Source organism: Triturus cristatus, chromosome 10, assembly GCF_964204655.1.
Source record: "Triturus cristatus chromosome 10, aTriCri1.1, whole genome shotgun sequence".
NCBI classification, from domain to species: Eukaryota; Metazoa; Chordata; class Amphibia; order Caudata; family Salamandridae; genus Triturus; species Triturus cristatus.
The window spans coordinates 134,844,992-134,871,501 of NC_140593.1; the positions used below are offsets into that span (position 1 = coordinate 134,844,992).

The following is a 26,510-nucleotide window of genomic DNA, read 5'->3' on the forward strand; positions in this document are numbered from 1 at the left end:
CGTACAAGTACATCTTGGTTGCAGTGGATTCGTGCACACGTTTTCTGTGGGTGTGGCCACAAAGGAGTGCGGATGCCAGGACTGTCATCAAAGCATTGCGTGTCTTTATAGGGAGTTTTGCGTGTGGTACCCTTCACTCTGATCAGGGCCCGGCGTTCGCCTCTAAGGCTTACAAAGAGGCAATGAGAAGTTTGGGGGTCCAAGTCAAATTTTCGTCTCCATACCGGCCTGAGGGCAATAGTGTTGTGGAACGGATGAACCGTGACCTAAAGCAATCGTTGACAGCCAAGGTGTTAGGTACAGGCCGGAACTGGCTTGCCCACTTGTATGACGTTCAACGTGCACTTAATAACCTCCCTAGAAGGTCTCTGGGTGGGCGGACCCCGTACATGATGCTCTTTGGAGTGCGAATGTTTGTTCCGGACCTTGATGGTCTAGACATGGCGGCGGCTGCCGCGCCTTTTGACCTAGATGACCACTGTGCTGTACTGCAGAATCTACAAGAAGCAAGAGACACTCTGGCAAAGGAACACGTGCCCTCTACATCTGAAGAAGCGCTCCTGATTCCGGTAGTCGGCTGGCTGCCTCGAGTTGGTGACTTGGTCCGTGAGAAGGTGGAGAACAAGAAGGAGTTTGGCCCCTCTTATCATGCACCAGTCCCGGTGCTTGGAGTATTGGGTACACGTACAGTTGTTTTACCCCCACTTCCTGGTCGCAAGGAAAACAGGTACATTTCAATTGAAAATGTCAAGCTACACAGGGTGGCCGATTCTCCATAGTATGACACCTTCGGTTTCCTGCCCTTCGATGCTAAAAAACTCTGTTGTGGTGCCACCCTCTATCATCGTGCCTGAGGTTTCCGTTGAGATGATCACAGTTACTGATCCGCCACCTACTGCTGGTGGTTTTCCTACTGATCCCGAGTATGCTTATCCTGCAGAAGTCGCTTTGCCTCTATTACATACAACAACACTTACCCAGTCCCAGTCTTCCTTTGAAACTGAATCATTGACTTCCACTGCCCCTTCCAAAATTTCTATATTTTTTGCCTGGTTCAAGAGACATTTTTTGGTTGCACCTTGGACTTACATCTGGCTGGTGCTGATTTGTATTTTTTTATTCATGACAATTGGCTTTGTGGTAGTGTTTTTTAGACTTCTCAATGGACACTACCTGAATGAGCGTTCTACAATTCAATTAATTGATGGAACTTTGGCCCCCCATTCCTCATCACACATCATGAAAAGAGACCAGACGTTTGTGAACATCACCGCTTAGCCTGTACGTGATGGGATTGCTTGGGATGCAGTGAACTTTCAAATTCATGGTCCCACCGAAGTTATTAATGTGCCAACTGTTTTTCGTGTTTCTATGGGTGATGTAGTTAAACAAAACATCCGCTCAGATGATTGGGATGTACAAGCAATAGAAGCACTGTTTTCTGATTTAAATATTATGCTGCATTTGATGCTGAAGATTTGTACTTAAATACTGCAAACTACGATGAGCAATTTTGTTTTCAACATTATGGCACACATTTCCTACACAGAGCAAATACTTTTCGAAATTTTGTTAATTTCACTCAATGGGAACATTCTCCTGTCCCTATGACTGGCAGCTCTGCTACTTTATTGAAAAAATTCACATATTTTTCAGATTTTAGTGTGTCTAACCCTGATTCTTTTTATTTTAAGGTGGCGGTAGAACCCACTTCTAAGGTCAGACTGACACACACAAAATTATTATATTCCAAATCCTTTATGGATGAATTGGCTATTGGGGGTTATGACGTATGGAGAGCTTTTATTGATCTTAAATCGGTTTGGGGAACTAAACCGTGGCAGGTACAAGGAACAGAAGCTTTGCATCGAGCCTGTCTTATCCCTAACCATATCTTATTTTTAAATTCGTCTATTTTTCAGACCACCTGTTTTGGATTGGCTATATCTAAAAAATTAATTTCTCCCTCGATCCCTGATCTGGGTGCTTATCCTGGTTGGGAAAATCATTCAGATCTATCCCTTACTATGTTGCAGTCACTTGTTTCCAATGGCACCTTCAATATTTCAACATTGAATCCTGAGGGTTGGTTGGTATACACAACTTAGGGTTGACCCTCGTTTTACATCTTCACACACAGTGACTACCTACTCTGTAGGTAAGTTATGTCAGTCATGGCTACAACATTCCACTTTAACTTCAGTTAAGCTTCATTTATCACGCTTAAATGACAAAATAGATTTGAATGATTTTATCAAGGGTCCTGCAAATGGCAGGTCTAAACGATGGGCTTATGCTATTTACAATGAAATTTGGAAATTGTCGCAAATTGAAGCTGCTTCTAGACTGCGTGCTATTGACCAGGCCAATATGGAAAAAGTATTGGCTGTGATAGATAATAGTATTAATAATTTGTCTTCTAGAATTTATACATTAGATAATATTGTTTCTTCTGTCGTAGACATTGTGCAAGATGATGTATCTGTGTTGTATTATGGTCAAAATCAGTTGCGTTCAATTATGCAGTTTGCATGGACATTGCAAACGTTAAAGGCAGGGAAAGTCCCGTGGGATTACATGAATATTTCATCATTATTCCTTCCTTTTAATTTGACGGAAAAACAGCAGTTCATGTCCATGAAAGATGCAATTTATGCATTGCTGCACATTGAAAAATTAGAACCTTTACCTTTTTCTGTAGCTGAGTTAAATTCAGCCGTGTGGCTTATTCACGGATTAGTCACTTTACCGTTCAGTTTGTTCAAGTTTAGTTCGTGCATGAAACACTATGCCATCGGCAGATATGAACAACTTGGTGATGCGTTCCTGCACGAAGTTTGGTCGCTTCCGTTCACTTACAGATGCGTGAGGGATGGCAAGGAGGTATACCTAAAGGGTGAAGAATGCAATTCCGCTCCTGATCACTCTGTGGTTTGTAGACATATACAATTACATGGCGCTTGCAATATACACGCTCCTAATTTAGCTTGTGTCCTAAAGGGGATTCCAATGGCAGTTATAACGTCTTCTTTTAAGCTGCTTGCCAACGGTAGTTATTTGCTTTTAAATAGTGAAGCTTGCTGTGGGATGCTAGTGGGTATTCCTTACATAGTGACTGTTTCACAAAAAGTAGTTTGCTGTAATAACGTCCTTTTCCCACCCCCGCAAGGCCGACTCGATATATCCATCTGGCCAGCGATTCCAACCTTGAACGCAGAGTTCAATAGGATGAGCAGAATAAGGGCTCTTTTGTCTAAAAAAGAGGTTGCCTTGACTTCGTCCCGTGAAACATTTCTTCTTAATGTGGCGAACACACGCACTGAGGTACAAGCTCTTTTAAATACCGACCACCCCCTCCATTTTGGAACCTTGATTCAAACTATCTTTAATGCTTCGTCTACGACTGGCCTTGTTCATTATTTTAAAATTGTGGGCTCGGGCCTCGTGACATCTTTCCAGACTGTTTTTGGTGTGATCCCCGCATTTTTACATTCTATTTTTTCGAGTATCTTCGGAGGGTTCCCCTTGCTCCTCGCTTTGGTAGCTGGGATCCTCTTGTTGATTTGCGCACTTCGGTATGGCTGCACACCGGGAGTTGCAAGACAGAATGCTGCGCTTGCTCCATCTTCGTAGCCGGATGCTTGATTTCTACGGCACCTTACCACTGGCGGTATTGAGCGTCAAGTATGGATTGTCTTTCCGGTTTCCCTTTTTTACGTGTGTGCAACCTGTTTTTCATTGCCTAGATTGTCGCTTCCAATGGGCTCTGGACTTGTGCCTGTCAAACTTGGCGTCACCTGACCCGGATTTTGATTAACTAATGTGTCCCTTAGTGGCTCATGAATTTGATTGTTCTGGTGTCGGGTTTATGGCTTTGGGTGCTGCACACGGAGTCCTTGGAAACTGGGATATCGGAGAGGCAGCTATTGATTTCCTTGAAAGGAGTTATATTGAGGAGACTGACAGTTGTCCTATCATGGTGCTGGATGCTCCGATGCTTGAGGAACATGTGTGTTCCTTTCCCTTGCTCAATTGGATGGCAGATACTTTTGCGGAACGCTCCAATGAGTTCCTCTTGGAAGCAGTTGCAACTTACGGTGCATATAACTTCATGGATTGACTGATTGACATTGTCACTCCAGGGTGCATCCAGGAGTGTAAATTTTCTACGAAAGTTTTGCTTATTTTTTAATATATCAATTTTCATTTTTTAAACGAACATTTTTGTTATTATTCTCGGACTTTACACTTACCTTATATGGACTTATAGTTCATGCCCTTGGTTCCGTTCTAAATCACTTGAACTCTGCGTTCTTGATAAGTGTATCCCTTTGGCTAGTGCTCCGATCATGGGGGGGTGTGAGATGGATTAAGCCACGCCCTATTTACAACACTAAGTTAGCATAAACGAGATCATTTTTAGCAAGCAAGCTTGTCGTTTCTGCTGCGCTGCACACGACACTGTTGTTATGTGTTATTCATTTTAGAAATGCTGACTCGACTTTGCCTTGCAGGATAACAAACTGTTGTTTCACATTCTTAACCGTGAAATGTGCCCTTGGTCTGTACATCATGCAAAGAACGCGTCTGGGTCACTAGAAGGTACAGAGTGTTGTGTTTAGATTAACCGTACCACTTGTTAGACATATCATGCATACAGCTGCCAATATCTGAAGGACAAGCGTCTTTAATATTGCAGAACAGTTTGGTTTTACATTCATTCGAACAGAAGAGCTGATGCATGCGAGAGCTGATCCTTTGATGTGATTCTACTAAGCTGATCTATACGGTATGGGGTCCCCCCTGTTAGCCTAAGAGACCTTCTAATAGTCTAATAATAATAATGTATTAGATTCTAGTGAAAGGAGTGTGCCTGTATACCACCGTCATTATTAGTATGATTGCTCCTTTCATTTTATATGGTATTGTAATAATGCTTATGGTTCTGATCTGTACTGTTAGTCTGCTAGTGTTAGCCAAAGTACTGCATCTTAGGACGCGAGGTTTATAAAATTAACTCTTTAAACTTTACCGTGTCTGTATTATTATGTTGTGGACTAACAAATAGTTACAAACAGGTATTTTGGATTCCCACCACTCCTGAGAAATATCTAAGTCGCTTGTTCTGGTTTGTCTATACATTGGGACCACCTAGCTAGATCTAGGTTAACGAATGGGATACTAAGCTAGTCGGATAAGGGGTTCTGGGTTCTGAGGGGAGTTTTCTGGTACACCACAATTCTCTGAGGTCCTGGTCTCCTGCGCATAGTTCTGTGCAAAAGCAGAATCCCTGCAACAAAACTCACGTGAATGCGAGACCTATTGCATTGCTAATGCTTGTTTTAAGTGCAACTCCTGACGTTCACAGCGTGCTGCATATTAGAACAACATGGTGTTGCATACTACCTCTTTAAAAACAACTATCATGAAACCACTGGTCACAGAGGAACATAAAACACACATGATTTAACCCAGTCTCTTTAGACAACAAAGCAAGATAGAATTGGAACATAATATGCTAAGAGCTAGCTCTGAGTCGCAAGGGCAAAAAGAGAAAAAAAAGGAGGGAGAGACATGACAAGTTTTCAGAGACTGGACGACAAAAGTAAAAGGGATTCCAGAGGCTAAGGAAGGTAAGCAAGGTGAAAAGAGAGATCGTGAAAAGAAGCATGACACAAGTGACTACAGGATAAAGAGGCAGACTGGATAAGGGTAAGGCAATGCGCCAAAAGAGAGAAAAATGGGGGCTAGGAGGAAATATATGCAAATTTACCAGGTCATAATGAGAGTGATATCCAGAATGCAGAAGGCGTAGAAAAAGTTTCGACTGCTTCCTTTACACTGCATCCACCAAATTTCGACTGCTTCCTTTACACTGCATCCACCAAATTTCGACTGCTTCCTTTACACTGCATCTACCAAATTTCAACTGCTTTGAAATGAAGCTGGTAAACGCTTAATTTTGCCAGTTTCAAAACATCAATCGGCTCTTGATTTTGACAATAAGAAGACAATTGCAGTTATTTATCCTCTGAAAGGCTTCAATCATACACATCTAACCATAGTCACTGCGCATACTTTCAACAGGCTGCTCATGTTTACACAACAACCTTCTCTAGATGTAGTGTTGCATGCATCTGGACATAATGAGGGGAGGTATTTGTCTCCTGTACCTATTTCGTCACAGTTTCCATCCAGTTACTTGACCACCAGGTGAAGTGTATTATCAGTGATCCTGATAGAATTGAGTTGAGTATTGCCTCCACTGGTGCTGTAGCAAAAATACTAAGGGGCAGATTAATGAGCCCCTTGCGCCTCATTTACGCCGCTGTTGCGTCACTTTTGTGACGCAGCGGCGGCGCAAATCCTGCGCCATGCTGCGGGGTATTTACAATGTGATGCATCTGGGAGATGGGTCACGTTGTAAAGCCCTGCGCCAGCAGTAGGCGTACCTGTGCAGGGGGGGGCGTTCTGTCGCAGGAACGCCTCCAAAAAGTGGCTGTCACTTTTGAGCCCATGCTGCATCAAAACCCTGCGCCTGCTTGAAGCAGGCGTAAGGATTGACGCAGCATTGTAATGATAGGGCACCCCCGAGCCTTGCTGGAGCTGCGTCGCGCCTGCGACGCAACTCCAGCAATGCGCCGCCTTTCCGACTGGAGATGCGTCACGCATCTGCCCATCCGAGTGCCACGGTGCGCCGCATTGTAAATGCGGCGCATCAATGGTGGCGCACGGGTGGGCAGATGTGAACTCTTCTGGCACATCTCTGCTGATTAGCAGAGATGCGCCAGACGTCATAAATCTGCCCCCTCGTATTGTTAAGCAGTAGCCTGGAAAAAGCAGCTTGGCCATTTTACACCACCATGTATAGTTTCTAGTTTCAGATAAGGCTGACTTTTATTTTATTTTGAACATTTTATTGAAAAATTGAAAATCCAAAAGAAAACAATCAGAATGTGGAGGGAGAGTTTAGTGGGCTCAAGGGGGTGTATGGGGGGCTAGGCAAAATGACAACCAAGGAAAGAGAAAAAAAATGTGGTGAGAAGATTGTCAGAAAAAGCTTGAACAGGTGAGCGTTTAGTCCTTGGCGGAATTAGGAGAGGTCTTTAGAGCACCTCAGATCAACTAAGCAAAAGGAAGAGGCTGCTCGGAGGAAACGTTTGTTGAGCAGAGTTGATTTAGCTTGGTTGGGCACTTTGAACATTTCCCACATGCTGGCATCTAATTTGAGATATTTAAGCTTGAGGTAGATGCTAGCATCCAGTGTTCAACTGCATGAAAGTACTGGACAACTGGACGGAAGTCAAGTTCTATAGAAGAAATTCAAAAACTCTCAATACTGTTGTGATTTGCTAAAGTTCTCTAATTTTTCCGGCTCCTTATTCTAGTGACGTTTTCGCATTTCTTCTTTTCAAAACTGTTCAAAGGTTTTTCAGTACTATCCTTTTTAAATGTAGGAGCACAAAAAAAAAAAAAAATCCCTTTGTGGCGAAGTTTTTATTGCAAGAAACTGAGGGCCAGATGTACAAAGCATTTAACATTTGCGTTTCTGTATTCGGAAGGGGTGGTTTAGGGCGGTCCTTCCAAAACTGAATTGCTACGGTATGTATTACTGTTTTGCGAACGAATGCCAGTCGCAAAACAGTAATACGATACCACCAGTTTACAACTGGTGGCAACCCATTCGCAAAGCGGAAGGTGTCCTCAAGGGACCCTTTACTCTTTGAGAATGTAAAATATGACATATTGTAAGAGCAGGCAGTGGTCCCAAAGACCACTGCCTGCTACTAAAAGCCCCTCAGACCACTGCCCGCCCTTAAAAAATGAAACTTCGAGGTTTCATTTCTTTCTTTTTAAACGCATCCCGTTTTCCTTTATTAAAAACCAATCACAGACATGGTGACTGCTGGCCTCGGCAGGCCACCATCTCTGTGATGGGTGTTAGTCCTAATGGGTCACAACCTGCGGCCTAGCTCATTAATATTTATGAGGTAGGTAGATTTACTTCCCACAAGAAAACCCTAAATGAACATCAATGAGTTTCATACATTAGGAACACAGACTTTCCAATTGCGATTTGTAGAGAATAGGATATCTGTATTACTAACGTTTGTACATGTGGCCCACAGTCCATAAATGATTAATCCACTTTATTTGTTTCATACCAGCTATTTCCATATTCAAAAACTTTGGCATTTTAAAATAGGCAATGCCAAAAACAAGGGTGGCATCAAGTGGTCAAAAGACATACCTGGCTTTAAATATTTAGTCACAGTAAATGTGAACTGCGTGGAAGGTCTTGGCTCGCGCTTAACTGTCCTAGTATAGGTCTAAACGAGATGCACACAAAAGGTAAAGGTGGTGAGACCTATGGATATAAAGAATGGCCTTGACAAGACCACAGAGTTATCCTCCAGACCCTTTTGCCACATTTGAGATTTATATGGAGAAATCTTACTGTAAAGTGGAAAGACAAGAATACCTTTATGATCATTAGTGGCACAGGGTGGAGAGGGCCAACTTTTTCTTCATTTAAATCACTTGGCAAGCCAATTTAGTTTAACAATTTGTAACTAGCTCTTGCCATTTGTCACTAAAAATAAGATATTGGGCGTGTTTACTGATACAACTGATTTGACAAAGAAATGCTTAAACAGTTACTTTCGATTCATCTAATAGTTTGAATTCAAGGACCACTAAGCTTCTCACAAAAGAAACGACAAGAAAACAAAGGCTTTGGCATTTTGACAACTCGAATTTGAGCAATTGTAGGCATTTTAGTGCGAGAGCCAATTCTTGGTAGTGTCAAGCCTAATTCTACAGAAGTGACAAAGGAATCAAAGACAAATTAACACATTTAGTAAATAGAATGGGGCAGTAGGGGTGTTTTGTGGCACAGGCAAAAAAAGACAAAAGAGAGCAGAAAAACTGAAAGACCTATTCATCACATATGCGTCACTTTTAACATGGGAAAAGTGACGCAAAAGTGGCGCAAGGGGCTTGTAAATCTGCCCCTAGATGTATTACAGATGGACAAATGCATTTCTAGGGAATGGGGAGATTAGGTGATCTGCCCACAATCACAGGATGTTGAGCGTCCCAGCCGAGACTGGAACCCTGTTCCCCAGCTTCGAGGCCGACCGCTCTAGCCGTTAGGCCACATCCTCTTCCCGAGGAAGTAGAGCTCAAGCACTAAATGCGAGGTTCCTTGGTAATGGGACTGTGGCACATATGAAGGTAGGGTTCATACATTGCCAGCAACTATCGTTCAATTATTTTAAATTGTGGAAATTCTCCACGATTATACTAGATCTCTACTCTGGAAAAAGTTGTTTTTATTTTCAGCACCTTCTAGGTTAGGAATTCTCGATCAGCTCTGAACGTCAGCTGTCTCGGGTCCTAAATTGCCCCTGCTAATACACTCTCTAAGTCTGCCTCCTGACCTCTCTATGTTATGTTTATCTGCCATGTTCAGGCTGGGCTCGACTAAAAAGAGTAGCCATCTGGTGTCGTGGTTTGCAAAGAAAAACACGTACCTGGCTGTCATGGGGCCCTGGCACCCTTGAGAACAAAGCCAGCCTCCTACAGGACACATCAGACTGAACTTCACATGAGGGGGAAAAAATACGCACTGCACACAAGACCTGGAAATTCGGATGTACAAATCTGTCTGCAGTTGCAAATCCTGCGAGTGCAGTCTGACTGCAAAAAACACACGGACACCCTCTTCTCTCTGCTTTACCGACTGGCCTATAAATACATCCTTGACCTGGAGAGACTGGGAAATAAGCCCCTCCCCTTTCCTCTTCGAAAAGGAGACAATTCTGCTAACCCTGCTCTTATGTTTGTTTTGAAATTTTTCTGTGAATGGCGAGGCAGCTTGGCCTATCGGGTTACTCAGTAATCCAGGACCCAGGCTTTTGTTCCAACATAGTGCCACCATTGGCAATACACCCCACCCACACAAACACATGGCATGCATGCTAAATAAATAAATACACAACACAACTTTTGTTCGGGTACATATTGCTGCAGCTTTATTCCATACAAAGTATGCAATATGGTGGGTCATCTTACGGGCGATCCAAGGGCAGGCAGCTGTAACCAAACTGTGCTGCCTGCCCGCCTGATGAGCCAAGCAGCACTGGGGAGAACCCATACAGTGCTACACCTTATGGGGTGATCCTCTTTCTGGATCATGTGACACATTGGTCCATTATTACTCACGACCCTTTCAGGGTGGAGTGTAGCAAGACAAGCCCTCGGTTGTTCACGCCCACAACCGCCCAAACGAATAACGGGACGCCGACGCGGTTTTCCAGGAACCTGCCATGAGGCTCCTGGGATTTGGCTCTGGCACCACTATTGTGCCCTGCAGAGGTACCCTTCTGTACCCATTTGCTTCCAGATTGCCTTGCAACTCCGCCTCCAACGAAAAAGAAAACATTACAACATTCCCTGTATCTTGCCTGCCACCCCCACGCCGGGTAAGCAGTAGGGTGGGAGACGGCGTGTCCGGCACAATAGAGGATGCCAGGATGGTGGGGAAGACCTTCCCCCAATCCTCAGCGCGCCGGTAGTGATGCGCCTAGCACGCCCAGGCAAGGAGGGGGGGGGACTCCTTCCTGAGTCCCCACATTAAAGAGGGGGGGGGGGGGGGGTGGACAGCCACAGTTTCCTGAGAGGTTAAAGGTCAGTCTGTTCCGTGTAGGAGGGGAGGGAAAGATTGTGGTGCAGAGGGTGTTCTGTGGGACTGGATAGGTTTACACACCACATGCTGTTGTTTTCGGACTGATGGCGACAAACATAGTGAAAGCGCAGTCTGGGATCCAGCTTTCCTCGGCCCCCCTAAGTGTCAGTTTTCAGAATAAAGAGGGCTATACACCCAGGCCTCCACCTAATCCTTGCACTACAATTTCTCTTAATTAAAGAAGGAGCGCTCTGGGTGAGGAATCTTGATGGAAGGGGCGTGCTGATTTGAAAGAGAAAGCGCGCATGGTGCGCTGCAGATCGTGCCTGCAGAACAGCAACTCATTCATTAAAGAAAATAGTGCTTACAGACAAACATGAACTCACTATGTCACAACCAAAGTAAAGGGACCAATCGCCATGGGAGGTTAGAAATGAAGACAAGGCAGTTCTAAGGAGCAGTGGTCGAAGTGGGGGAAAAAAAGTAGGGGAACTGTGGGCGCAGAATCAGAGGGCGGGAATAACCGGAGGACTCATGGATCTGCGGGCAGAGTCTGCAGTGTGGCAGAAAGTGCAAAATATCCCAATTTTTTGTATTTGTTTACCATTTCACTAACCGGTTACAGCTTATTACATTATTTAATTGAACCAATGGATACACATGTTTATTTAAGGTTTAATATGGCTTATTGACATTAAAATACATTCACAAAGTGGCATACGTTTCCAATCACAGAACGTCTCAAATAAGCTCAAAAGTGGAATCCACAAGCCATTTGTCTCCCAGCCATGGAGTTTCTGTCATCAGCACTTCTCCCTTTTTCCACAAGAGCAGTTCAAACATGAATGGCAAAATATCCTAGTTTTCAAATGTGTTCCACATAATTATGGCTCTGCCATATTTGCCACACAATACATCATCTGCTGCATAATCCGACAATTTTAACTAATAAATTGTTTATAGCTCAAACGGATCAAAAGTTACTAAAACATGTGACTTGTGCTGCTGTACAGTGGAGGGCCCTTTGCAAAGGTTGACTGGTCACCTTTCTCACTGCTGCAGTTGTATGTTCCACTGGTACTAATAAGGAAAAATCTTTGCAGAGACTGTTAGCATGTGTAAAAATGTCAAAATAATAAAGTATCAGAAAATTTACAGCGCCAATAATACCAGTGCAGGATGTCAGAGCACTTTGCATCACACATATTACACAGAGACAATCAATCATATGTGTATAAATCACTGTATAGGAAATGTTATCTAAGACAAAGGACTACAAGGTGTAGGAGTCACATGACAACCATACCAGTAGGCTGCATAGTCTAATAGTGGTTCGTCTGGAGAAACACAAACTCAGAATTTAAAACGTAATACCATGGTTGGGGGTTCTCTTTAATAATCAGAAAGGCTGAACCTGGTTCCCCAGTTCCAAATTCAGCAGCTCTGACCATAGTGCCACATCCTCTCCCCCACTGAACATCATACAGCTCCACTGAGAGAAACTTGCACTGCCTTCAGCTACAACCCAATTGTGACATGCTATAAACACCTGGATGTGACTCAATTCAAATTATGCACTACACAAGAGCAATATGCTGCCTAAAAAAATAACAACATCCAAGAAAAAGCAAAAACTCTTAGGCAATGTAGATTAAGTAAAGCACATGAAATGTAAGCAAGAACATGGTTACCCTAACACTTTTACACTAATCATTCAGAAATCAGTGAGTGCTTTTGCATGAAAAGTGAAGGACATGACTACAGGGCCCGGAAGGGATCCGTTTCACTATCCATTGCTTATATCCTTACAAAACGTAATTCTTGAACACACAGCCGCTGTACACATTTTGTTTTCCAATTCACCCATCAAGCAGGTATTTTAGTACCTCAGGAATGGTGCATCTTCCCACCCAGGGAGAACAATGTTGTTCAAAGAGAGACAAATGAACAAAATTAGCGCTTCACTGTCAAACACTGTAAAGTGGTGCTAATGTGTTTAGGCGTGAATAAAATCAATCTGGCCACCTTGCAACCACTCTGTCTTGCTTTAATTAGTTAGTTATTTATCATATTTTGAATGTTTTATTTCTCGCTATCCTGAGGCTGCACTTAGGAATTGACAAATGTCAGAAAAAGACAACGTTTCCAGCAAAAGTGTTTTTACTTTTTTGGATCCATTTCACAGGGGAGAAAATAAACGAAAGGAGGAAAGAGAGGACAATACCGGTTTCTTGGGGTCTCGGTTTTCAGTAAGTGAGAAGGAGCTAGAAGGAAAGAGAGGGAATAAAGAGGTAGAGAGGAGGGTGGCAGTTGACAGACGCAGGGCAGGAGAATTGGACACTGTCCTCATCTTCTCTGGGCAAGAAGGAAAAAGAAGAGTCCTTTTCCTTCTCTGCCCGTTCCTCCCGTCCCCGAATGCATGTTTAAAATAAGAAAGTAGGGGAACGGAATCTATGATTAAAGAAGTAGGGGCACGCCGTGCCCTGCCGATCTCGCCCACTTCGACCACTGGCAAGGAGAGACTAACTAGATGATTAAGGAATCGGAAGCCAGCATTTACAAAGGACAACGACACAAGTCAATGACAAATATGGGCGGAGGAAGGGCGGAGCTTCAACTCCGTACTCCACTACAAGAAGTCTCGCAGAGCAGCGCATGCGCACTGACTCTAGGCTCGACCTAAAAAGGAGAACCAAGTCATCATGCCTTTGCATAGGAGATCTAATGGGAAGTGGAAAACACTCCAACAAGGATGATTCTGCTTTCGAATCAGTACCCAAATATCCAGGGCTCTAAAATCATAGGAGGGAGACAGATCATTTTGTAGTGGCCTGAGTGGAATGTTCCTTCAGAAGTGAGCTTGTGGAAGCTTGACAAAATAATGTCAACGTTCCACATAATTTGCATTGGCTTTGAACTGGTGACAATTGGACATTGATGTGTGCTCCCAGCAGTTTACCTTGTTGTTACAGAAATAAAACTTCGATCAAAACTTACCTGGGTGTCCTGTTCTACTGATTGTGACATCTTTTTACTGATGACGAGTGCTGGGCGAGCTGCTGACACTGATTTGAGGGTGGAGGAAGGGAAAGAGCAGGACGAATTCCAAAAGACTGTTAAGAAAGTACAAAACAGGTCTGATATTCAACCATGTATTGTAGTTGTCAGACATACATTTTTTAAGAGAGTCCAGAATTCAGTGGAGGAGGTAGATACATACATTACGGCACTAAGGACACTAGTGGCTGATTGTCAGTTCGAACATTTTGCGAATCAGTTGGTGAGAGATCATTTCATTGGGAATTGTTGTGATAAAACCACTAAACAACAATTGTTGTGTATGGGAAACCCATCGCTGGAGCTTACTATCTAGACTGCCAAAAGTATTGAAATGTCTCAAGTATCTGCAAGGATCTGGATGGCAAAGGTGTGGATCCAGTAGTAACTATCAAAACTGATATTAGTGAAATTATTGAGGCTCGCAAACAAGGGGAAATACCTAAATCTTTTTTTTCACAGCAGGATGTGTGTTTCTGCTGTCGAACTCCCATCCATGCTAAAGGGGGAAGACAATGTTCTGCTAAGAAGTTTGTGTATAGGCAATATTACAAACAAGGGCATTTTGCAAAAGTGTGTCAAAGTCAGAGATCTAAGGCAGCCTCTTCGGTCAAGTGTGTTACAGTCGAGTGTGTTTTGAATGATGACGAGAGCATTGGAAGAGATTTGAGAGACATGGTCCTGGATGTCAAAAGTGATGTTATAAAAACAGGTGACCCAAGTGCATGTGTTGATCCTCATGTTGAGATCACGGTGGGTGATAAGGCCTTAAAAATATTAGTGGAATCTGGTGTACGTATGTAGATAATTACACAAGACCTATTTAACAAAGTTTGCCCACCAGACCAAAATGCAATGTTGTATGAAGAATGCAGTATTGACTTGTGTGAGTCTATAGATGATATTTTGGAATTTTTGGCAAAATGTATGTAGCTCTCAAGGGTCTAAATATTCTAGGCTGGTTTTACCAGTAACTTTTCGGAATTGTTCTGAAACCAGTCACTAATGAACAGATTCTTTCCATTAGAGATAAACAAGATATAGAAATAATCATGAATAAATACATGCATGTATTCTCTGGTGAATTGGGCAAGATTAAGAATTTTAAGCAAAATATTTTAGTAAAGGATGGAGTGAGGCCTGTGAAACGCAAACTCAGAAATGTGCCCTTCAATATCCGCAGAGATTTGGAAAAAGATTTGAATACATTATGTAGGAGAGGTATAATTGAACCAGTGGAATCCTCATTGTGGGTGTCATATTTGGTGGTAGCACACAAGCACAGTGGGGAATTAAGGTTGTGTGTTGACTTTCGGTGCCTAAATAAAGACATCTGGGTTGATGCACATCCCTTACCCAAAATCACAGAGTTAGTGGCAGGATTGAAAGAGGCAAGATATTTTTCAAAACTGGATTTAGCTTTGGCTTACCACCAAGTAGAATTAGAGGTAGAGTCGAGAAATCTGATGGTGTTGATGTCCGCTTTTGGGACATATCAATATTGCTGTATGCTGTTTGGGCAGCCTCCGTCTTTCAAAAGGTGATGGCCAATATGCTCAAAGGGGTGCAAGGCACCTCCATTTTTCAAGATGATGTCTTGGGCTTTGCTCGAGATAGACCATCTCATGATAAATTATTGGATGAGGTGTTGAGTAGATTTAAAACCAATGGGGTTGTACTCAGGAGGAACAAATGTGTTTCCTTACTGACAAAGTAGAATATTTGGGACACCTTATACCAAGTGAAGGTATTGAACCTAAACCCGCTCTGGTTAAAAGCATCCCACAACCAAAACCACTAGTGGACAAAGTGAGTTTAAAGTAATTTCTTGTCTTGTGTGTACATTTTATTCAAGATTCATACAGAACTATACAATGAAATTACGACACTTGTCCTGCATGCTAAGGCGAGGGATTGCATTTGAGTGGAGTAATGAGTGTCAGGAAATTTTTTAATGGGTATAAGAGCTGGTGTTATCACCTAAAGTGTTGAAAAACTATGATCTAGGACTCAAATGTGTGTTGACAGTGGATGTGAGTAATGTGGGGTTGGAAGCTGTTCTCAGCTAAGTGGTTATGCTTCTCGGGTCTTATCTGATACTGACAACCAACAATACTCTTTCATTGAAAGGGAACTGTTGGCGTGCTCATGGGCGGCAATGAAATTTAAATGACATTTGTAATTCAGACTGATCAAAAGCCTTTGGTGTATATTCTGAGTGGAAGAAATTCCAAGGATTTCACTCCACATATTGCTAGACATTCTACAAAGTTGTTGCAATTTGACTTCACACCAAAGTATATCCAAGGAGGGAAAAATTATTGTGCAGATTTTCTATCACGCTTACCTGCATTCGAGGAGGATGATATGGATTTGTGTAGTGATGATGACAAACAGGACTGTATTGTGGCATCCAAAGCTTTACCCTAGTCATGAGCCTACACTGAACAGGAGCGGACAAAAGCATTTAAAGAGGATGCTACTGTATGTTTGGTCATGAAATATGTTAAGTTAGGTTTGGCAAAAGAAAGGATTCTTGATTTTGATCTCAAAATGTTTGTCAAAGTTGCAGAGTAGCTGTTAGTGGAGGATGGGTTATTGATAAGAATGGATAAATGTGTTCCGCCCATCTCTTTGAGAAGTTCCATAATAGTAGGTGCTCATGAGGGTCATCTAGGGGCCACTACAATGAAAAGACGTTTACAGTTAGCCTTTTGGTGGCCTGCTATGGATAAGGAAATTGATCAAATAGTCAAAGAATGTGAATCCAAGCTGTGACAGGTCAATGAAAGTTAGAACTCCTTTGTTATATGCAATTCAGCTACACAGTGGACCCTGGGAAAAAGTAGGAATTTACATTGTTGGGCCATTCCATTCACTGGCTAACACTTCTAAATTCACGCTGGTCATGATGGACTAATACAGTAAATGGCCGAGGTAAAGTTGGGGAGTGAGGTGACATCTAAAGTTATAATAGAGTTTTTAAAGGAGGCTTTCCTAAAAGAGGGATTCCCAGCCATGTTAGTACCAGATAATGGGGTCCAATTTGTTTCTAGCAAGGTGGAAGTGTTTTTGGAAGCTAGTGGTGTGAAGTATCTCAAGAGTTCGCTATATCACCCCCAAACTAATGGACTGTTCGAGAGGATGAATAAAGTGTTGGGGGAATGTATTCATTGGGCCATCACCAACAAGTGTATTGTAGCTAATTCAGTGATGAGTATGCTGTGGTTTTACCGCACCACTCCTTATGTGATGACTGGTGTTTCACGGTTTGAGTTATTAAGTGGTAAAAGGGTTTTTGTCCTGCATGGATGAATAAGTGGGTGAAAGTGAGTCAGAATAAAAGGTTGGATGATACTGTTATGGCCAGAGTAAGCAAGGTGCAGCAGAAGCAGAACAAATACTTTGATGAGAGAAACAGGTCGAAGCACTAGATTTCAAGGTGGGAAATATGGTTTGAGTATTTAAACCAGTACATGTGGTCAATGGCGGGACCACATTTTGGGTTCCAGTCAAAGTGGTGGGATGTGAAAGGAGATAGTGTGGAGGTGCAAGGTGGATAGTGGTGGAACGGTAAAATGTGATGAAAGTGAACAAAAGTGAAAAGTAGGTGAACAGGAATGGTAAAGGTTCCCATGGTTCTAACTCAAGTTTTAAACCTGAGAACATGGAAAAGGACCGAGAACTCGGTATGAGGAGGAGTGCTAGAGTCAGGAATGCACCCATGCGGTTTAGAGAGTGAGTGATCTGTATGTATCCTTTGTTTTTTTCTGCCAGTAGATTTTGTTGTTACTAGTAGTCTGTTGTTTTGTGTTTGGGTCTTTTCTTGAGTGGGGGTAGGTCTTATGTCAGTGGGGTAGGTCTTATGTTTGTGTGTATTTTGGTTATTATAGGCTTTCCAATGTGAGTTCTCAGATGTACACGTACAATGTTTAGATTAACATGCTTTTGATAATATCCTTAATTGATAATGTATATAATGTATGTATATTGTTGTAAAGGAAAGAGCCATGTAGTGGCCTGAGTAGAATGTTTCTCCAGGCGAGAGCTCGTGGAAGCTTGACATGATAATGTCAAGGTTCCATGATGATTACGTTTGATTTGAACTAGTGACAGTTGGACATCGCTGTGTTCCACCAGCAGTTTGCCGTGTTGTTACAGAAATAAAACTTCAATCAAAAATTACCTCGGTGTCCTGTTCTACTGATTTCGACACATTTCTAACTTCAATTCATTCATTTTTCCGTAGCTTGCTGAATGGTGCTTGTCTGTTGTCTCCTTGGAGAGGGAAGACATGGTGGAAATTCCAAGGGGAAACATCTGAAGAAAATTAATTTAATCCTGACTGCCTACCTTCATTGCTTCCATACCCTTGTTCTTCCTATTCTGAACCCCACGCCTCTGGCCCTCTGTGCAAAGACACTCTGAAAGATCAATTACAATTATAGTCTTGGGGTGTCACCATAATTCACAGTGTATGGATCCTACATGTTAAATGTCCATTGAGCACATCTTAGAGAGACACAGACCGGAGTTCTGGGAGTGTTGTTGGGCAGACCCACAGAGCAAGCCAAGAAGCATGGGTGGATCTGGTTGCACGTAGACCACAGATTGCACATGGTCATGTGTTGCCTCACTGTGATCTTGCTGTTTCTTAACTAATGCATACGAAAAAAAATGTAATTACCTTTACTATCCTTTTTACATAAAAAAGACAAACAAAGTAAAGCCTTATAGCATGGCAACATATCAACTTTGCAGTTTAGTCCTCCCAATATACATAGGCGATACACACAGTGTCCGAGAGCAACTCATCCTGGGTGGCATCAGGGGCTACCGATCTACTATCCATTTTTCAGTCAAACAGAACATATGGGGACCAAGTCCCAGTCTCATCATTGTGCCGTTCCTTCACCCATCAACCATTCATAACCACCAGGCACACACATCTCCCAAAATCATCTCATTCGTCACCACAGAGGACATTGACCCGGGCTACCTTCCTCCCCCTCCCCTTCTAGTAGCCATGATGCAACCGACAATGCAACATCTAAGCAGATAGTGCCAGAATTAGCCCCCTAGAGAAAACACCCAGAAGGGCAAAAACCTATGATGGCGATTGGAGACTTCCAGGAGGTTGACGAGGACTGGTACGTATGGTAGGAGACCAAGACTGAAGCACGGCACAGAAAGCGCAGACAAAGCTAGTGGAATGCCAAGTACCAGAGGAATAAAAAGGTTCAGAAGGAAAACAACAAGAGCAAGAATCACCAGCATGAATGAGTGAGGAGACACCAGCAGGAGCGAATTAACACCAGCAGGAGTAAAGATACACCAGCAGGAGCGAAGAGACACCAGCAGGAGTGAGGAGTGTTGCAATGCAAGGAGATAGACATTTCTGCTCCTTATATACCCCAAAACAGGATGTGACATAGAGGAAGAAGCAAGGTCACCATGGTGGATTGGGAAATGCTGGCAGGAATACACAATAGAGAATCCATGATGGACTGGTTAAATAAAAACTTCTCCCTATGAATTCTGAGAAGAATAAATTACAGCGAACAAGAATTATGACCCCCAAGGAGAGGAATGCCTCCAGCCCACCCGACCAGCGAGGTAAAGAATGGCCTCCATGGCCCCTTGCAGGACTCCCCAGGTTGCAGGTAAGCGTTTAGGACGTCCCGCTGTATAACACGGGACACCAGGAAGGCAGTGGAGTGAGCTGCAGGCCAATCTGCGAGCCGCGGTGTGACACCAGCAACCCGAGGGCCCCAACAAGTCCAGTTCTTATGTGCAGGGTGAGACCCTCGCTACACCCCCGGGAGCTCCACTCTCAGCTCTCTTCAGCTCCAACTCCACCGGGACCCCGCTCGCCTTCCAGGCACCTGTAATGTTGCGCCTGTGATGCAACAGGCAGACAGCGTAAGCGTAAGGGTGATGTGACCCTTACATCCAATAAAGGTCGGGCACGCGCGTATGTATGCCACTAGGGCTACGACCGCGAAACCGACAATACAACACCTATTGGCTCCTGTCGTCATTTAGGGCCCCATGCCTTAGTCGCGCTCACCGGGTGGTCCTGGGCCCACGCACAGCACAGCGGTAGTCCCAGGACACAACAAACTGGTGACGAGGGTGGGCGTGCCCTCATCGACGACCTGTGCGCTGGCGTGGCGGCCGTGAGTGCTGCCTTCGGCTTGCGGCGCTCGTGCCCCAGTGCGTGTCGGTCATTGCGTGCCCCGTCGGTGCACGGAGCGGAGCACCCGCTGCCCTGAACGGAGGCGCTGCTGTTGGCTTGTGCCCTTCCACGAGATGGGAGACGCGTGGGGTAACACCCCACCGCCCACGTGGTCTGGGCTTTGCTGCCTGCAGTGCAGCCACCACCTTGAGCCCGGCTGTCTGCCGCCTCGTGTGGGCCCCACATCCTGCCACCAGGAAACGCCTCAGGGCGGGAGCTGCACCCACACATCCAGTGAGTACCACTGCATCCCTGGCTGTGGGAAGAAAAGGGAGGAAGCAGGTCCACACTACTGGGTGCAGTTACACCTAGCACCACACAGAGGGCCATTGACGGGAGGGGCAGAGGATCCCACCCACGGAAAGCATCCCAGACTAGGAGGGAGAGGGCTGTGAGCCCCAGGAAAAAGGACAGCCCACGCGCACCAGAATCACACGCACATGTCCAAACAAAGAAAGAAGGGCATAGAGGTCATGAGAGACCTGGGCACAAGGCACGACAGGGAAGATGGCCACAATTCCACCCATTGAGCCGTTCATAGTGGAGGGGTCGCCGTCGTCGCTAGCGGCCAAATGGAAGGACTGGGTGAACCGCCTGTGAATATTCTTCGAGGTCACCAAGGTCCACAAGGACCAGAAGCGGGCAATGCTGATACAATTGGGAGGCAAAGACATCCACAACATCGTCAAAACGCTGGTTGAGGCCACCCCCAAGAGCCACCACACACTGATAAATGCCCTCAACGAACACTTCGAACCGATGGCCAATCAGGACTATGAAAGGTTCTTCTTCCGACAAGCGCGCCAGCTTCCGGAGGAATCATTAGACACGTACCACGCCCAACTAAAGAACCTAGCGACCACGTGTGGGTTTCGCGATGAAACAGAAGAAATCAGGGGACAGATCATCCAGGGGTGTGCGTCAGCCAAGCTGCGAGAACGCATACTAGAAGAGTCCGGTAAGTCCCTAGTGGAAATACTAACCCTGGGGTGAACCAAAGAGTTGTCAAAAGCGTGAGCAGCGCACATGGAGGCAGCTCTCCAAGCACCAGTAAAAACGGAGCCAGTAAATACTGTAACGACCAAACCCCCACAGACGTGGGGCAGGAAAAGACCAGGGACATCCTCTCCGGAACAAGCCAAGTCATGCGGATACTGCCGAGGACCACCACACCTGGCGGCCGAGTGCCCCGCGAAAGGTAAAAGATGCTCGGGGTGTGGACGGTTTAACCACTTTGAAAAAGTGTGCCGGTCAAAGAAGTATTGCAAGCCTCGCCAAGCGGCAGAACACTCTCAAGGAAGATGACCCAGGGCCCAGCGACATGGACGATGATGAGGAGGAAGAGAGAGTAGTGCACAAGATCCACATGATCGGCACCACCACCCGAAAAGCGAGGCACCTACCACAATGCAGCATCCGTGTGGGATCCCAGGAGGTCACCGCAGTCGTGGATACAGGTGCCACCATCAATATCATGGCATCAACCCTACACAGCACCATGAACCCAAGACCAGCTCTCCACCCCTCAACCATTACTGTATTTGCATATGGTCAAGATGCTCCTCTGAGGATATGGGGACGGTTCCGGACGACCATATCACATGGCACACAGTCCATCACGACCAAGGTCTACGTCACCGAAGACGGCCAGGGGATGCTCTGGGGATGCCGAGCGGCTGAGGACCTGGGAGTCGTAACTTTTGCCTTCGGGGTGCACCAGGAATCCCTTCAGCACCTCCTTTCTGAATTCACGGAAGTATTCCAGGGGATCGGGAGGTTCAGAGGAAAAGAAATCCACCTCCACATTGATCCGACGGTCCAGCCTGTCGCACTACGACACCGGCGAATAGCTTTCCACTTGCGGCCCCTGGTGGAGGAGGAACTCAAGAAGCTGGAGACCGCCGGGATAATTGAGAAGGTGTCGGGTCCCACTCCGTGGGTGTCCCCGATCGTCTTCACTCGGAAGCCCAAACAGCCGGGCGCGGTGAGGATTTGTGTCGACATGAGGCTGCCCAACGTCGCTGTCTAGCGGGAACGTCACATCACTCCCACAATAGACGACCTCATTGGGGAAATGGCGGGGGCCTGCTGGTTTTCAAAACTGGACCTGAGGTCCGGATACCATCAATTGGTGCTAGATGAGGCCTCCCGCAACATCACTACATTCTCAACACACGTGGGGCTCCGGAGGTATACGAGGTTAAGTTTTGGAGTATCCAGTGCGCGGAGGTATTCTAGAACATTATACAGGAATTGATTGCGGACATCCCCGGTGTTATCAATGTCAGTGATGACATCATGATACACGCTAAAACCATCCAAGAACACAACAAACGCCTCCTTCAAGTACTACGCCGGGTGCAGGATGCCGGCCTCACTCTTCACAGAGAAAAATGTGAGCTCCTACGCCAGAAGTTACAGTTCTTTGGCTACACATTCTCCACGGAGGGGGTCAACCCGGACCCAGAAAAAGTTCGGGACATTAAAGAGGCCGTCGCTCCCACCAACGTCACTGAGCTTCGCAGCTTCCTCGGTATGGTAAACTACTGCGGGAGGTTCATCCGGGACTTGGCCAACCTGACACTTCCACTGAGGGAACTCACCAAAGAATCCACCACCTGGAAGTGGGGCCCTGAACAGGCCCAGGCATTTGAGAAAATCAAGGAGGCTCTTTCAGAAGCTACCACGCTGGCCTTTTTCGACCCCAGGAAGCTGACATTAGTCGCGGTGGATGCTGGCCCTGTAGGATTTGGGGCAGTGCTCCTGCAAAGAAGGAACCCGCAGGAAGATTGGACCCCCGTGGCATTCGCCAGCAGATCCCTCACCGAAACTGAACAAAGATACTCCCAAATCGAAAAGGAAGCCATCGCTATCCACTGGGGGTGCCGCCATTTTCACCTGTATGTCTACGGGAAGCCCTTCGTAGTAGCAACGGACCATAAGCCGCTTGTGGCACTCTTCTCAGGAACCTCGACCAAACCGCCGCCACGGATCGAGAAGTGGATGCTGCAGCTCCAGAACTATAATTGTGAAGTAGAATACCAGCCCGGTTCTAGGAATCCGGCTGACTACCTGTCCCGCCATCCCCGGAAGGCCACTGATCAGGAGATGGAAGATGCTGCTGACACCGAAGAATACGTCCGGTGCGTCACCGCTCGATCCTGCCCCATACCCATTTCCATGGAGAGCCTACGGGAAGCAACGAGCCAAGATGAATGTCTGCAGCGCGCCAAGGTAGCCCTATGGAACGGCAACTGGCACCGGGCCAAGGAGGAATGGGAAAGTCTGACAGTCACGGCCCACCGGATCATGGACAGTCTACATCATGTCAGGGACAAGCTCACCGAAGATGACACGGGGTGCCTGTTGAGGGGACATCGGCTGGTGATTCCAACATCCTTAACCTTAAGTGGTGGACCGACCTTGCACACATTGGGCATCAAGGCATGGTCAAAACAAAGTCGCGGCTTCGCACCAAGGTTTGGTTCCCGCTGATGGACGACCTCGTGGAGGCCAAGGTCCGGGCCTGTGCGGCTTGCCAAGTAACTGGGGAGACACCCCGACCTGCTCCTATCATCGTGGAACCTAGACCGAGAGCCCCGTGGTCCCGAGTGAGTCTCGACTTAGGCAGTCTTCCTGATGGTCGCCACACCCTGGTAGCCATTGATGACCACTCAAAATATCCGGAAGTTGAAATAGTGTCAGTGCTCAGCGCCACGGAGGTCATACCAAAGCTGGAGAAAATCATGGCCGCCCATGGTCTCATGCAGGAACTGAGAACAGATAATGGGTCTCCATTCCAAAGCCAAGAATTTGCGTCATATCTGCAAGCCCTAGGCATTCACCATCGTAGAATCACCCCTCGGTGGCCCCAGGCGAATGGGGAGGCTGAAAGATTTATGCAGACACTCAATAATGTGATCCAGATTGCGCATGATAAGGCCCAGTCCCTGGAGCTGGCCATATTCACTTTTCTCAGGAGCTACCGTCAAACGCCACACACGACAACTGGCATAGCCCCGGCTCATCTGTTAATGGGGCGGGTGGTCACCGACTCGATTCCTCATCACCCGGAGTGGCAGCCGGAGACCCCCAAGGACAGTCTCATTGATGCCCGGTGCCGGAAAGCACACGCGCATGTCAGCTTCCGGCGGAGAGCCACGGTGCCCAGCATCCAAAGAGGGGACGTTGTACTACTCAAAAACCGAGTCACCAGTGATAAGTTTCGTCTGACCTTTGAAAGAGAACCCTGGACGGTGGTGTCCGTTAGGGGAACCTGTGTCGTGGCCACTCGAGAGAGAGAGAGAATAACAAGGAACGTGTCGCACTTCAAGAAGTATCACCCTGAAAGGTCCGGGCCGTCACCTAGCCAAGGGGAGAACAGTCCCAACACACGACCAGTGGAAGAGGCCAGGCTAAGTGGAGCAGAAACGGGGTCGGTCCTGGAAGAGGCCGGAGAGGCCGGAGGGCCCGAGACCCAAATGCCAACTCCGCACCGAAGAGCTGGTGGCCCAGCGGCAGACGACGCCAGCCACTCTCAAGGAGTTTTGGCCCCGGCAGGTCTGCCGGACAGCGGGAGTGGGGACTCCCAAGGCCGGGGTATGTCGCAATACAGCCTGAGGGGCAATCCTGAGCCATCCTGCTGTTTGAAAGACTACCTCACGTAAGACTGTTTCATTTTATTTTGTTTTGGGATCCGAACATTGGCTTAGAATGTTGCACTGGGCTGAGAGCCGACCCAGAGAGTTTAGTAGCAATGTTGTTTTGATGTTTGTTGGGGAGGAATGTAATGTTGCGCCTGTGACGCAACAGGCGGACAGTGTAAGCGTAAGGGTCATGTGACCCTTACAACCAATAAAGGTTGGGCGCGCGCGTACGTACGCCACTAGGGCTACGACCGCGAGATCAACAATACAACACCTATTGGCGCCTGTCGTCATTTAGGGCCCAAGCCTTAGTCGCACCCACCGGGTGGTCCTGGGCCCGCGCACAGCACAGCGGTAGCCCCAGGACACAACAGCACCGCAGCGTGCGCAACTCTTCTTGCTAGGCCCCACTTAAGCCTGTCATGGCAATGCCGCTCACACCCTCTGCTCTGGCCTGCGCTTCTTCACTGGTGGCCCGTAGGCTCCAGAGTGGCTGTCACCCTCGCCACACCCATCTACAGTCTATCGGTCCGCAGCGCCCCGAGCGCTGGAAGGGCAGGCAGCTAGGTCCAACAGGCCGCACTTCAGGACGCCTTCCCAACACAGGCTCCCTGGCACGCAGAACTGCCCGAGTTTCAGGCACTCCCTCATTATGGCAGAATCTGTCCACTGCAACGCTCACTTCAGGTGTTGCCTCCGCCTCAGAGTGGTACGAGTTTTAAGGAAGGCTTGTGCGGGCCGGAGCCTCCTTTTAGTGCTGCTGATCGGCCATCTTGCCGGCCATGCCCCTGCATAATAACATTATTTATATAACATAGTTGTAAAGCACAACTATGCATGGAGGCATTTGGGGTTGTTACAGGTGACAACAAAATACTCAGCAATGTGCTGTCCCTTCTGTGTGCCGTGGGCCATGTTTAGATGTGTAAGTTTCTTTATGTGAGGTCAGGGGACATGTTTGAATCGATGCGGTGAGCGACAAGTCCATCTAGGAGTGAGGGAATAACATTTTCATACGCACCCATTGTTTTTTTTTTTTTTTTTTTTTTTTTTTTTAAAAACCTTTATTTGTGCATAGTAAAAGAACAAATACGGGCCTACAACCATCAGGCCGGCCACAATACGGTTGAGCACAGAGACAAACAATACATCCCCTGTGCGTCAAGGTCAAGATTAGCAACGATTCAGGATTCATACACTGGAGGGATCCTTGACACCGGGGGAAGGAGAAGTGAAGGTTAATTTTAAGGTTTTCAAAAAAAATTTTTATCGAGAAAAAAGTCAGTAAAGGATAGAAACAAGGAGATTCGAGTCCGCAAGTCGGCTTCATACACTGGAGAGCAGCCGCATCATTAAAACAGCCATAGAAAATCTCATACAGTAAGGCGATGCAGTTAGATAACAGGATCATCACAGTAGTAAATACGCACCCCCTAAAAGCCGCCCCCACTCAATCCACCCCACACCCGGACCCCGAATCGAAACAAGTATAGCGCAGAGACATGAAAGAAAGAGGCCCATAGAACTAAAAAGAAACAGTAAATTACCCCCCCACCCTACACCAATGCGGAGGCTATGGCCTACCCCCCCCCCAGCATAGTGCCTGTCGCCAAATGAACCCGAAATATAGACGAGAGAGAAAGTAGGAATAGAGTAAAGAAACTAAGAGAAGAAAGAAGAAAGGAGGTGGGGAGGAGCCCACGTATCCTCGGAGCGCCCGACACCACCGGCCAACCAATCCTCCACACACTGAAACCCCACTACACCCAAAGGCGGTCGTGTGAAGATAGCATGTAACACCAAGGAAAAGAAGGCAGACAGATCGCGACGAGTGCGCACAACATATGTAGACAATTCCAGTCCCAGTCCAGCCCGGCCG

At 46.2% G+C, this 26,510-nt stretch overlaps 1 protein-coding gene across 1 annotated transcript in view; it reads right to left on the minus strand.

Moving 5' to 3' along the window:
• The window catches only part of CAPN7 (calpain 7), a 371,178-nt gene that overhangs the window by 339,736 nt on the left and 4,932 nt on the right, over positions 1-26,510 (minus strand). Inside the window, exon 2 of the mRNA XM_085630640.1 lies at positions 13,688-13,803. Within this exon, the coding sequence (XP_085486766.1) occupies positions 13,688-13,717 (30 nt within the window). The 5' untranslated portion in view covers positions 13,718-13,803. The remainder of the gene's footprint in view (positions 1-13,687; positions 13,804-26,510) is intronic.